The following is a 14,580-nucleotide window of genomic DNA, read 5'->3' as shown; positions in this document are numbered from 1 at the left end:
AGCCCCTGTAATCATTGCCAAGCAAAACAAGTTAAAAAAATAACTATGTCTGAAAAATGATTGTCTTGTTCTGTATCCTTAGTCCATCTTCTCTTTGTTAGGAAGTATAGTTAATGTTCTTCATCATAGGTCCTCTAGAGTCATGTTTGGTTCTTGCTTTGATCAGTTATTAAATTTTTTTTTGTTTTTTATTTATAGTGTTTTTATTTTACATAATGTGTCCTCCTGGTTCTACTCACTTTACTTTGCATCAGTTCATACTAATCTTCTGAATGTTCTCTAAAGTCATCTCTTTTATAATTTCTTAAGATATAACAGTATTTTATTGTTTCTTTCACCATAATTTGTTTAGCCATTCCTCAACTGATGAACATCTCCCTTAGCTTCAAATCCATCGCCACAACAATAAATAGCATACATATATTTTGTATATATATATTTTCCTTTGATCTCTTTAGTGTATAAGGCTAGTAATGGCATTATTGAGTCAAGAGCATACAGTGACTTATTGTCAATAGATGCAAATTACTTTCCAGAATAGCTAGCATGATTCACAACAACATTACGAGTATATAAATGTGACTGTCCTACATCTTTTTCAGGAGCTGCCATTTTCCTTTTTTGGGACATCCTTTCCAATCAAATAAGTAGAATATTAACGATATTCCCTAACAAAGAGAAGATGGACTAAGGATACAGCATGAGACAATCATTTTTCAGACATAGTTATTGTTTGAACTTGTTTTGCTTGGCAATGATTACAGGGGCTCTTTTTTTTTTTTCTCCCTACAAAGAAGTTGGAAGGTTGAGGGAAATTTGCAGTAGTGGACAAATTTGGAGTAATTTGGAGCATTTTTCTTTCCTCTATTGGGGAGTAGTTCTGGTTCTTGTGTATTTGAATCAATTACTTATCTATCTTGGATATTAGATCTTTATCAGAGAAACATGATCCTAGGATTTTTTCCAATTTAACCCTTTCCCTCTTAATTTTTTGCACATTAATTTTGTTTGTACAGATGCTTTTCAATTTTATGAAATAAATATATTTTTTTCTATATTTTTTCTTGATGAAGAATTACCTATCCATTGATGTGAAAGCTACCTCCTTCTTTACGCCTATAATTGCTTAAAATATTACCTTTTTTTTGGAAAGGGACCTGTATGTGCCAAAATGTTTGTAGCAGTCCTGTTTGTAGTGGCTAGAAACTGGAAAATGAATGGATGCCCATCAATTGGAGAATGGCTGGGTAAATTGTGATATATGAATGTTATGGAATATTATTGCTCTGTAAGGAATGACCAGCAGGATGAATACAGAGAGGCTTGGAGAGACCTACATGGACTGATGCTAAGTGAGATGAGCAGAACCAGGAGATCATTATACACTTCGACAATGATATTGTATGAGGATGTATTCTGATGGAAGTGGATTTCTCTGACAAAGAGACTTAACTGAGTTTCATTGGATAAATGATGGACAGAAACAGCTACACCCAAAGAAGGAATACTGGGAAATGAATGTGAACTATTTGATTTTTGATTTTCTTCCTGAGTTATTTTTACCTTCTGAATCCAATTCTCCCCGTGCAGCGGGAGAACTGTTCGGTTCTGCAAATGTGTATTTTATCTAGGATATACTGCAATATATTTAACATATATAGGACTGCTTGCCATCTTGGGGGGGGGGGGAGGAGGGAGGGAGGGGAAAAAACGAAACATAAGTGATTGCAAGGGATAATGCTGTGTAAAAATTATCCTGGCATGGATTCTGTCAATACAAAGTTATTATTAAATAAAATTAAATTTAAAAAAAAAAACAAAAAAAATATTACCTTTTTTTATAAAAAAATCTATTCTTTTAGGTCATATATCCATTTGGAGTTCATTGTGCAGATGATGTAAGATGTTTTCTAAACCTAATTTTTTTTTGCCATTCTTCTTTCTGATTTTCTCAGCAATTTTCGTTGAACATTGAGCTTTTATTTCAGTCATTAGAGGTCTTTTGAGTTATTAAGCACAAGGTTACTAGTCTAGTTTCTGTGCATTTTATACCTAATCTGTTCCAAAGATTGATTTTTCTATTTTTTAAACCAGTATTGATTAATATTGAATATCACTACTTTATAGTATGTTGAAGTGTGATATGGCTAGGTTCCCTTCACCTTTTGATCAATTTTGTTAGCATTTTTTTTAGTTCTATATGGTAATTCTTTTGGTAGTTTGATATGGCATTGATTGATTTAATTAATGTAGACAGTATGGTCATTTTTAATATATCAGCTCTATCCAACCATAAAAAACTAATGCGTCAGCTCTGTATTTCTGTAAAGAGTGATTCATAATTTTGTTAACATAGTTTCTGTGTAGTTCTTGGTAAGTGGATAATGCCATAATATTTTATATAATCTATAGCTACTTTGAATAGAATTTTTTTTCCTTTTATAACTTCCTGCTAGGTTTTATTGGTAATAGTTAGAAAAGCTGATGATTTATGTGATTATATTTTATATCTTGCTATTATGATGAAGTTATTTCATTTAATTTTAATTGAATCTCTTAGCTTTTCTAAGTAGATCAATGTAGTATCTACAGAGCAATAATTTTGTTCCCACTTTTTTTTGCTTATTTCCTTTATTACTTTTTGTTCTTAACACAATAACTAGTTTTTCTAGCACTATATTAAATAACATTGATAATAATGGACATCCTTAATTAACTCTTGATTTTATTAGGAAGGCCTCAAGAATTTTTATATTACATATAATACTGGATCTTGGGTTTGGAGAGACAATTGTGTGTGATATTATTCATTCATTCAGTTCTGTGCTTTTAAATATTTTTAAAAAATAAAAATGGATCTTGTATTTTCTTAAAAGTATTTTTGTATCATTGATATAATCATTTTTGGTAGTTGTTAGTATGTAGTTTATTATATTTAGTATTTCCCTAATATTGAACTGGTTCTAGTTTTTGAATATAAGTCTAGCCTCATTAGAATTTATAACCTCTTTTGATCTATTGCTGTGGACTCTTTAATAATATTTTTGCATCAATATTAATTAGGAAATATTGGACTACAGTTTTTGTGTTTCATCTCTTTCTTGTATAAGCAAAATCATATTTGAATCATAAAAGGTATTTGGTAAAATTTCTTCCCATTATTGAAATGAATTATTTTTTAAAAGATTAATTGAATTCACGTCAATGAATTAAATGTTTCTAATTTTTGTAGAAATTCTTTTATAGCTTGTTCAACTATTTTTTCTTTGATATTGGTTTATTTAAATTCCACATTTGTTGTTCTGTTAATCTATATCTGTTATATTTTAATAAGTATTTACCCATTTCATTTAAGTTATCAGATTGTTGGCATATAATTGGGTAATAATTTTCCTTTTTTAAAATTTATTGTGAGTTTTTCTATTTGTGATATTGGAAATTTGATTTTCCCTTTTTAAAATACAGACTGGTTAGGTTTATTTTTATTTTTTAAAACTTTATTTGTGAATTGAATGTTTTTATTTAAATTTTGTTGTCTCTGATTTTTAGGATTTCTATTTCTGTATTTTTTAAAATGTTGCTTTTGTAATGTTTTAATTGTATGTCTATTTTTTGTGATTTGTGCTTTCTTTGTTTTGAGCAAAAAATTTTCCTTTCCGAATTGCTTTGACTACATACCATAAATCTGACTCATTCTTTTCATTTTCTTTAATGGTTGGTTATCTAGTATATGTATGATTTGTTTTTTGATCCATTGATTTTTCAACATTAAATTATTTATATCCCCTTTCCTTAATCCCTTCTTTAATGACCTTTATTGATTTAAATTTTTATTATGTTACATCTAGTAAAAACATATGTTTAAGATTTCTATATATCTGAGATTTTTATGTGCTAATAAATATGTTCTAGTAAAATTATGTGTTTAAAATGTCTATGTTTGTGAGATTTTTATGTTCTAACAAATAGTTCATTTTTCTAAAAGTTTCATGTGTAGTTGAAAAATGTATATATTATTTTCTGTGCACATTCAGTAATCATCAAAGAATGTCCTATCATTGTATCATATTTAATTTTTTAAAGTTCTATTCAGATCCTTAACTTCCCCCTCCCCTTATATTTTTGTTAGATTTATCTAGTTTTGAAAGGAATATTTTGAATTATCCAATTATTACAGTATTGAATTCTATTTTTTTCTATAATCTGATTAATTTTTATTTATCTATTTCTTGTGCTATGCCATCCATATTCTCTCTGTCTCATTCTGTATGTGTATTGATATATAACATTGATATTTCATACTGATATGTAATATCATATATATCATATTGTGACATATATATACACATTGTGATATATATACACAAATAAATATGTTTGCATATATGCATATAGTATCGTTTATATATATATGTATACATGCAAATATTTGTATATATATGTATATCTATGTGTACAGTAGTAATACCATTTCATTGCCCGTTATGACTTTAAGCATAATACAATTTCCTTATTTATTTTGACCATACCTATTTTTTACTGTTGTCTTTTCTAAAATCATGATTATTGTCCCTACTTTCTGAGTTATAGCATAACAAATTCTTCATTCCTTTATTTTTAATGTTTGCAATTTTTTTTTTGCTTCATGTAGCCTTTTTATAAACAACAAATTATTGTGTTTTGCTTTCTAATCCATTCTGCTATTCTCTTTTCTCTTAAGGATACATTTTATTCATTCATATTCACTATTTGTTAATTTTGTATGTCTTTCCATCATATATTCTCATACTGCTTTTTTAGCACTTTACCCCAATTCTTATCAAGAAGGTGGTGAAAGGAAAAGTGATTAGTACCAGAGATTCCTTATCTGAAATAATCTGTTTCTGCTCCACTGCCCTTATTTTCTTCTACTTGTCCATATCCTGATTAGTAATTTTTGCCTTTCGTTAATTTTTCTTTTAATTCCCTCTAAAATCTATTCTCCAAAGTTGAAGATTGTTTTTCTTCCAACTCTTTCCTCTTCTAAATTCTCCTCCCTCTTACCACATTTCCCTTTTGAGTTTGATATATTTCTATACCAAACTTTTTCTATGTAAGTATGTATATATGTTCAGTCCACCTTTGTTTAGTTCATATGAGCGATTTTGTATGATGTCCACTTTCAGTTTCCCTTCTGCCATGTTTGTTATTATATCCTTGTTATTAGAAATAATAGAAATCGCAACTCCTCCTTTTTTATTCTAAAGTAGTGTTCATTTCCTTTTTTTCCTGAGCAACTAGATAGGGACAGGATTGACTCACACAAGGTTATATAGTAAATCAGTAGTGAAGGCAAGAATAGATACATAAGATGTTGATGTCCTAAGAGCCACTTAGAATTCCCGTAGGCTACATTTTTTCATGATTATTTATTATTATTGTTATTATATTTGTTAGCCCTGGGGAGTTAGACTAAATCTACAAGCAGTGGAAACAGGAATTTTTTTTTGTTGGGGGTGGCGTTTGTGTATTCTTGAAGATGACCAATGCTATCACAAGGGTGATATCACATTTCCTGGGACAGAACTTTCTTTACTAGGACAATGAGCTGTTGAGTAAGGGGGTTCTAGATTCACCAGATTAAATTTGGTGTGAAATGAATTACTGGAACATTTCAGAATTTTGTTGCAAATTTTCATATTTAAGATCAATTTGTTTAAATCTTAATACTTATTTTGGCTCTGTTAAACCACAAGTTTGAGTGAACACATAAAAAGATTAGCATTTTGGGAGGAAATGCAGTTCTTTTAGTGCTAAGTTCTATTTTGAATAGTGAATCAATGAGTTTAAATGATTTTTTTCCCAACATATTTTCAAAGAATAAGTTTGCATCAGTTTCTCCACATTCCCTTCTCTACTTTCCCTGTAACAGAATATATTTATAAAGCATGGTCAATTAAAAAAGTCAAAATGACAGACCTACAGAAGATTCAAATCCACAATTTTAATTATAATATTTCTATCAACAACTCTACTATTTCTTTAGAAACTAAAAAATAAGAATGCTGTTCTGAAGCTGGGTCTTTCATCCCCATTATCCATAAAGCTTTATATATTCTTCCAAGTCTGCTAATGGTTGGGGTGTTTATCAAAAGGTGTGTGATTCAGTTGTACAAATATTTAATGTGTAATTACTCATGACCTGGTTTTGAACAATTTTTTGTATTCTAACAGCAAAGAGATGTGTGATCAGCAGAATGCCTTCACGATGTGCCCACTCTGTGACAAATCCTGTGACTATTGGAACCTCAGTACTGCGTGTGGCACAGCACGGGCCAGTCATTTATTTGACAACCCTGCTACTGTCTTTTTCTCCATCTTCATGGCCCTCTGGGGTGAGTGGTGCTTTAGAAAAATTGGCAGAGGGACTTTAATTCTAAATGAGCAGATTAACCAGAATTTCTGTATCTTAATGTTTCTCCCCATTACTTCCTTTTTCAAATTTCCTCTCCAGTGTCCCAGTGAACATTTTTTTGGGAAAGGGGAAAATTTGTCTCCCTTTGGTCATCCCCAAATTTAGCATATGAATATTTCAAGTGTATGTATACTGTCTTTTTAAAAGATTAAGTAGAGAAAATTTTCTTTTAATATATATTTGAGAATTATTTAGCTAACCTCAATGCAGTTCAAGCCAGTTCTCTAATTTTTGTTGAATGCCTAGCGCTGAATGTAAATCTTGTAAATTAAATATTTGCTGCAGATAATCCAAAAAATATATGATTGAAAATTTATATTTATAGAAGAGGGAAAGGACAGAATGGTATTTAGCATATAATCAGTGCCAAATATTGTACTTAGCACTTTACACACATTTTCTCATTTGATCCTCAAAACAACCCTGCAAAATAGATAGTGTTATTTCCATTTTACAGTTGGGGAAACTAAGGCAAGCAGTGATTTTTTTTTTTAAGTGGCTTTCCTAGAGTCACATAGTTAGTGTCTAGGTTCAGATTTCAATTCAAGTCTTCTTGAGTCTAGATCTATCATTCTATCAAATACATCTTCTAGGCCTCCAATATATTTGCTATTATAAAATTAATTCTACAGTATTTTTCTAGTAGACTTATCAAATGTCCTTCATAAAATGTGGCACCCAGAATTGAATGCAATACTGAGATGTGGTATGACAAATATGTCCCTAATCCTGTAAACTATGGGCTTCCTTATGATTACCTTTAGTCTTATTATTTCTATATCATATAACTGGATTACATAAATGGCTGGAGAGATAGGGTATTTATTAAGGCTCATTATGTGTCAGGCACTTTTCCAGATAACCCTGGAAATACAAATACAATACTCATTGTTCTGGTGCAAAGTCTCCTTAGCTAATCATTAGGTTTATGAAGAATATATGCATTTCTAATTTGGAACTTACTACCTCTGTGACCTAGAGAAGCAAGAGAGTTGGATTATAGTCCTATGGAGGTTCTCTTGAGTCACATGAGGATAAGGACAAAAGAATTTTCAGACACATGGAGTTAGTTCATACTTAGAATTTTTTTTTGAAATAAGTAAAACAACAGCAACAACAGAACAAAACAAAACAAAAAACACAACTCAAAGCCTGAGATTGTACACTAGTAAAAATACATAGATGTAGGTTTTTTGTGAACCTCTTTTACATCTTTAGAATCTCTCCTAATTCATTCTTTGTTTGTTGTCATCATTCCACTGTCAATGGACTTTTTCCTTTCATTCATTATTTCTATAATTTAAAGATAGAAATATGTGTGTGGGAAGAAAGTGAGGTTCTTTGAATATCTATTGATACTTGAAAATGTGGAATATTTGTTTTGGATTTTGTTTTATTTAGAAGTAAAGGGATAAATTAAATTTTATAAGGGGACAGGACAGGTTCCAGTTTGAAGCATAAGAGTAGAAAGGAGCATTATCTTGAAAAGTCTGAATTAATTAACATTATTTCTCTCTCTCTCTCTCCCTCTTTCTATCTGTTTCTGTCTCTCTTTCTGTCTCTCTCTCTCTCTCTTTCTCTCTCATTCACACACGTCTTCACCCTAAGCTACCATGTTTCTTGAAAACTGGAAGCGGCTACAGATGAGACTAGGCTACTTCTGGGACCTGACTGGCATAGAAGAGGAAGAAGTAAGTTTTCTTATACATCTTTCCCCCTTTCCCCTGGGAGTTTCTGCTATCTTGAGGAGATGGGGGATAGAGAGAGAAAACATCTGGTATTTGATGCTTCTACTCTTTGCATGCCTTTCTGAATGAGATACCCCTGGAATACCAGTCATATTAAGCCAGATTTTCATTCAGCTGCCTCAATATCATCTTCTATGAAATAAAGTTGTATCACTGGCAAGCATTGGGCTTTGGGGGTAACCATGAATTGGAGTTTCTCCCTGTCAACTCTCTATCTCCAATCAGAATAAAAGCAATTAATCAGATAAATCTTGACTAACATAGATATAAATCTTTAAAAAAATTATAAATGGTATTTTAGGACTTTTGTTTCCTTGGAGACAAGGAATACTAATCTCACTACCTGGCTATAAATGGTCTCAAAGACTTTAGTATTTACGTCCTTGAACTTTTTTATGTGTATACCCAAGTATCTTCTGTAAGATTGCTTGCACCATCTTGGGAATGGGGTATGAATGAGGTGACGGAACTAATTGTCAAATCTTTCTTAACATTGATGGAAAGAATAACAAAAGTTCTGGCAGATCTTTTTGGCTGTGGGAAACTGGGATAAGAACAAAAAGGTTAAGGGTGGATTCTCCTAAAGACAAGTTTTCCAGAACAAATAATATTAAACTAAAAAGAAAATTGCTTCAGGGTGTTATGAGACAACTGGTGTTTTGTTGGGTGCTGATGATAAATAGAAAGCATGAAGGTACGTGTAATAAGTAGCAGAGCCAGAATTCAAATGTCGGTACCTCCCGTGACTCCAAATCTCATAGTCTTTCCAACTTTGCCAAAATGATTTTCTTTCTAACTGCAATTAGTAATGGAGTCCAGCTAGTCCAATTTGTTTTGCTTTCCACAGCTTTCCTTAGCCACAGGTACAATTTATTAATCTTTAGGAGTATTGGTTTTAGAGAAAGGGTCACTGAAATGTGGCTTCAAATGGCATGTCGTGAGGGTGGGCAAGAGAGATTCAATGTCTGTTCATAAAGGTCAGCTGTAAATGTTGAAGCAGCTGCCACATGAATAGAAAACTCTCCCCTTCATGTTCTGACAGAAAAATGGTGAGTGGTGTATAGTTAGTTAATAGAGTCCTGAATTGAAAAGTAGGTTTTCTGTGTTGTTGAATCCTGGAGTGCTTTTTAGTGACCTGAGGCAAAGAAGACTGATATATGTAGCAGTTATTTCTTGATTTCCTAACTGATCTAGCTGTATCTCTTTCAAAGAATGTGAGAACTTTGAGGGGCTTCCAGAGCAGCTAATCTAATTCTCTCATTTTTAGGCTGAAGAAACCTTTCTTTGGGTCTTTGTCTAGAGTAGCAAAATGTTTTGCCCAAGATTGCGGGGTGTTGAAGTTGCAATCAATAACAATCTCCAAACCAAACACTTCCAGATTTTGAATTTGAAAGGATCTTAAATATCATTTAGATCAATCATTTCACTTTAGAGATAAGACAACAGTGTAAGATGATTTGCTCAAAGTCACATATAGTTAGAGAAAACCCAGAATTAGAATCTTGGTCTTAGCTGAGACACTAATCACAATAGCACCACTCTTTGAGCTCCATCATATGCAAAATGGAGGTGTTAATTTTTCAATAATGTTGTAAGCATAGAGCTAGGTAAACCTTAAAGCACTACGTCAATATGAACTGCCATAATCATCATCATTTTCATAGGTTATATATGAAAATATTTGATTATAGAAATCTTTGGCAAGCTGAAGCCTGACCAAAGTTGAAAAAAAATTGTAAGGTGGGCAGATACAACCAAGGATACCCCTCTTATTAGGAGGGGTTCTACAAATCAATTTAATCACATACTGTGGAGGAAGGGTCCATGGGTGTAGGTCCTTGTATTGCCTATTGTGGGAAAGGAAATAAAGATAGACCTCGCATCTCTAAAGGGTTTTATAACAGGACTATGGCCAAAAAGCACATAATTAATGTACTGCATGCCATAAAGTAGGGTAGCCTAAGTCAAAGATGGTTTCTTGTTTGAATATTGAACAGGGTTGTAAAAATGAGTGAAGAAATGTTTAGGAGAAAGGTAAATGATCTGAATGAAGAATTAAAGACAAGAGGGAACATAATTTGGAGATATATATTCCTAGGCAAGTTATTAACAAATTTACATAACTGGAACACAGGATCCAGCCTGGAATGAGATGAAAGTTAATGGTAATGTGTTATAGAAAAGGCCCTGGGATTTCAATTTATTGAGCCTGAATTTAAATCCCAGTCATTATACTTGAAACAAAACAGGTATTAAATAAACAATTACAGTGTAGGTACAATGAAGGACACAAACAATCTAGAGAGCATAAAGTTCTTATCATCAGGGAACTTAGGCAAGATATCAATACAGAATTGCTATTATACACAGTAGTGAATTTTAAGTGCAAAACAGAGTAATTACTACTTGTTGATTTTTGTCCAAATCACTTAACCTTCTTTGACATTTATAAAATAAAACTACTGAATTGATGATTTCTGAATCTGGATCCAGCTCTGAATCCAATGATTAGAGTAAATAGGTAGTCTTGAAAATAAAGGAAAGGATGTAGATTTCTAGATCTCCGTGGGAGTTTTGGAGGTGGGGACTAATGAGGAAACAAAAAATTTCAAGTGATTAAATCACTCTAATGTTATGCAAATAGTAAGGACACAAGCCAAATTGGAACCAACATCTAACTTCCAGTACTTTTTCCAGATATTTCCTGCCCACTCCAGTTAGATTTTGATTTCAGTAATGCCTCTAAGAATAGTTAGTTATCATTCAATTTCCTGTATTCTCACCTAAGGAAAAATATGCCTTGTACCTTAGACTTAGAATCACAACTAAAAAGGATCCAACTTTTTTTTTTTCTAAGTACTTTTTCTCCCTTGTTGGGATCTTCCCTTCTAGTTCACAAGATGGCTGACTAGATGAATATAAAAATCATTTTGGAGGATGATTGCCAGGGATTTGGTGGAGAGAAATGGTCTAATGACTAATATTCTCAACAGATTAGTGATAGAATTGAGGAATAGGAGGGATAGTTGAACCTTCACTTGTTTTAGAATCCAATGACTCCTCTCGTCTCAACTAACTGATCCTTTCATTATCTTGGCTATTTGTATGGTTTCCTTTTTGATGTTTATCATCAGCTCTTTGAGGAAGTAGAATGATGGAATTCAAATAGCTGTGCTTTACTTGCAAATATAAGGGACACATTTGAACTTCTACCTCAGAGATGACCAAGTCTTCATGTTTTGGGTAAAAGCTGATTTTGGTAGGATGATCAGCATCATTATTATGTTTTCAGCTAAACTGTTTGTGATAAAAAGCATGTGGTTTTCTTTTGAAGCAGCTGACCTGTTAATGTATCCTCTTTCTTTTCTTAACATCTGCACTATACCAAGGAGAATACTCAGGTTTGGTTTTCATTGTGGTGACAAATGTCTGTGTTTTCCTTCTTTCCTTGTTCTTTGTTGTGTTTTTGATTCCCACTCCTTGTGATCGATCAGTAACAGTTAATGGCTTATCTTGCCCACCCTGAACCATAGTTTTCATGTATTTGTGATGTTTGGCTATTTTCCATGGCTAAAAACTCTTCTTTTAAAATTTCCTCACTATCTCTCTCTCCTGCTCTTATTTTATGTTTTAGGAACACTCCCGGCCAGAATATGAAACTAAAGTTCGAGAAAAGATGCTGAAAGAGAATAAATCCCTTGTCCAGAAAATGGAAACAGATAAAACTGAGAGTGATGATGAGGTAAGTTATTGGTATTTACTTGTCCTTATTCATTTTAGCTTTCTAAGGTTATTTTCTTGTTGTTTCTGGACCTCCTTGATGAACGAAAGGTTAGCATGTTGGAGATGGATTAGTTTCCTCCTCCTTGATGAGGTAAAATAAAACGAGAGTAGGATATTTCTTTTTGTTACTACAGATAAGACTTTTAGGAAACAGTTATCAGTCATACTTTGGTCAGTGTTTTGTTCTTGACAATTTTTTTTTTTACTATATGAAAAGTAAATAGAGTATGCAAAGGAAAGGAAGGAAGGCAATCTAAAGCATAAAATTGCTCTTATGGCTTAAAGTAGCAAGCCACAATTTAGCCATCTAAGCAGTTATCCCAATCTCTAGTATCTTGTTGCTTACTCAGGAATTCTTGAAAATTCACACATATGATAATGGTTATAGTTCATCATTTGTGTTGTGTTTTGAACTTGAATGATGCCTTGGAGACATTCAAGAAGATACAGTAGATGGTGTATGTCTCCTCAATTTTCCTCATCTATTTTCAACCCTTTACTTTTGTTTTTTGTTCCTGCCTAATATGGACTGAGTAAAATGATGAGTTTTTAAAATCTGTTTATTTTTCACATTTGCCTTTGCTGCATCTTGTATATGAATTCAAATTTGTCTTGAATTAATGTATTTCATTTTATATACTCAGAGTTAGGACATCCATCTTAACATGCAAAATTATGCAAAGGCAAAGGAATGTGGTATTTTAAAAAAAGCAGAATACAGACTCTCTCTTTAACAGGACTTCAGTATAAGACAGAGAGACTTTCTGCTTGCTTAGAGTTGCGTTGTTTGGAAATTATCAATTTGCTCTTAGGAAAAATAATCATTACTTTTATTACCACTACCTCGAACAATAACAGCATCACTATCAGAAAATATTCATCAAATGATATTATTTTCATTGTTTTCTTCATTTCAAATACTTTTGAAGTATTTCTTTTCCTTCTCTCTTTTTCTCTCTTTCATTTTCCTTCCTCCCTCCTTATTCTTCTCTATTCCTGCCTTTCCAACTCCACCTCCTCCCAGTGAATTTCTCCCTGTCCTGTGTTTCTCCTCCCTGCCTCCTATTTACAAAGAATCATAGATTTATGCTTGGATGGTATAGAATGCATCAAAACCAACCCCATCACTTTACAGATGAAGAAACTGAGGCAAGAAAGGCTTGCCTTGTTCACCCATGTAATGAAGGGCAGAGTTCTCTGGCTAAATCCTGTGTGCTTTAAGAGTGTTCTACATTTTCCTAGACCTGGAATAAATAAGCCACCTATTTTATTTGGCTTACTTAGATTTGAGCTAATAAGTAGCTGCTTTCATAGAATCATTTTTTCATTATATCATTTTTTAAAAATTTCATTCTACTTACCTTTAAATGTTTCATTTGAATCCCTGCTTGTACTTATCTTTGAGTTAATCATTCTTTCTTTTGGGGTACTGCTAGATCTAAATGATTTTTTATATTCTTCAGTGAATGTATTGCTCTAAATATTCTTCAGTTTTAGTTTTTGAATTGGGATTTATACTAAATCTGGGTTCTGCCCCTTGCTGATGTTATAGGTGAAATGGTTATTCCTGCTTAATCTCAACTCTAATTCTTAGGGCTAGGATTCAGATTCTTTGTGGTACCACGTAGCATATCCCCTCAGCCCCTTGTGTGAGGATAACAGAACCCCTGGACCCAAGTGTCCCCAACTGAGCCCTGTAGTTTTTGAATTGGTTTCTGTTTACTTCCATTCCCTAGGATTTTCAAGGTCCTTGTAGGAGTGGAGGGAAGACAGGGCCTTTCTAACCACTTTGGGGATTTCTTGAGAGGGTATTTAATCTTGAGCCTTCTAGGCTGTATAGATCCTCAGACCATCTCTGGTTATGGTGGGAGGTTATCCTGTGCTGGTACAAAGGTATTTCCTTTCCCTGTTGCCCTTTAGCTGTTTGACCTTTTGTGCCATTCTCAGATGGAAGAAGTCATTATATTTTCTCCAAGGATTTTGTGATCATTATTCAATCTAGTACAAACTTCAGGGATTAATTAAATTACAAGTTTATGGGAGCTATACAGTCTGCCTCTTGTTCACACAGTTACCTTACCTGATATGTCTTTATATGATTTCTAATCCATACAATTGGTGAAAATGATAAAAGTTGGAATTTTAGGATTCATATAATAGCATACTGGTTCACATATTCTGCTCTATCCTTAAAATACAAATACACAATTAAAAAAAATTCTTAATTTGGCCATTTTAAAAACTGTCATCTCAGAAATCCCCCTTTGTTTCCTTTCATTATCAATCTCCTAAAACATTGGTCTGTATTTGCTGTCTACTTCCTCACTACCCATTCCTTTGCCAATCCTTTGCAATGAAGTTTCTGTGCATCACTTGAATCAAACTGAACTCTGAACTTAATAGCAGTGTTAACTTGTGCTAACCTCTTCTTAATTCTTATCCTTCTTTACCTCTCATAAAGTTTGATACCATTGGCTCACTTGATTTTCTTGTTGCTGTTCTTTACTGGTTCTCTTCCTCCTTGTCTAAACACTTCTTTGGAGTCCTCTCCACTAGATAACTGTCCACCTCTTTCTGATTTAGTATGAGCACTCC

The 14,580-nt window shown here is 32.7% G+C and overlaps 1 protein-coding gene across 1 annotated transcript in view; it reads left to right on the top strand.

The window, feature by feature from the left end:
- ANO2 (anoctamin 2) overlaps nucleotides 1-14,580 on the top strand; it is a 484,690-nt gene that overhangs the window by 251,052 nt on the left and 219,058 nt on the right. Inside the window, exons 11-14 of the mRNA XM_052001239.1 lie at nucleotides 6,214-6,374; nucleotides 8,063-8,145; nucleotides 11,592-11,603; nucleotides 11,837-11,944. Of these exons, the coding sequence (XP_051857199.1) occupies nucleotides 6,214-6,374; nucleotides 8,063-8,145; nucleotides 11,592-11,603; nucleotides 11,837-11,944 (364 nt within the window). The remainder of the gene's footprint in view (nucleotides 1-6,213; nucleotides 6,375-8,062; nucleotides 8,146-11,591; nucleotides 11,604-11,836; nucleotides 11,945-14,580) is intronic.

Source organism: Antechinus flavipes, chromosome 5 (genome assembly GCF_016432865.1).
Source record: "Antechinus flavipes isolate AdamAnt ecotype Samford, QLD, Australia chromosome 5, AdamAnt_v2, whole genome shotgun sequence".
NCBI lineage: Eukaryota > Metazoa > Chordata > Mammalia > Dasyuromorphia > Dasyuridae > Antechinus > Antechinus flavipes.
The sequence above is the reverse complement of the archived record's forward strand: the minus strand, read 5'-3'. Positions and strand labels throughout refer to the sequence as shown.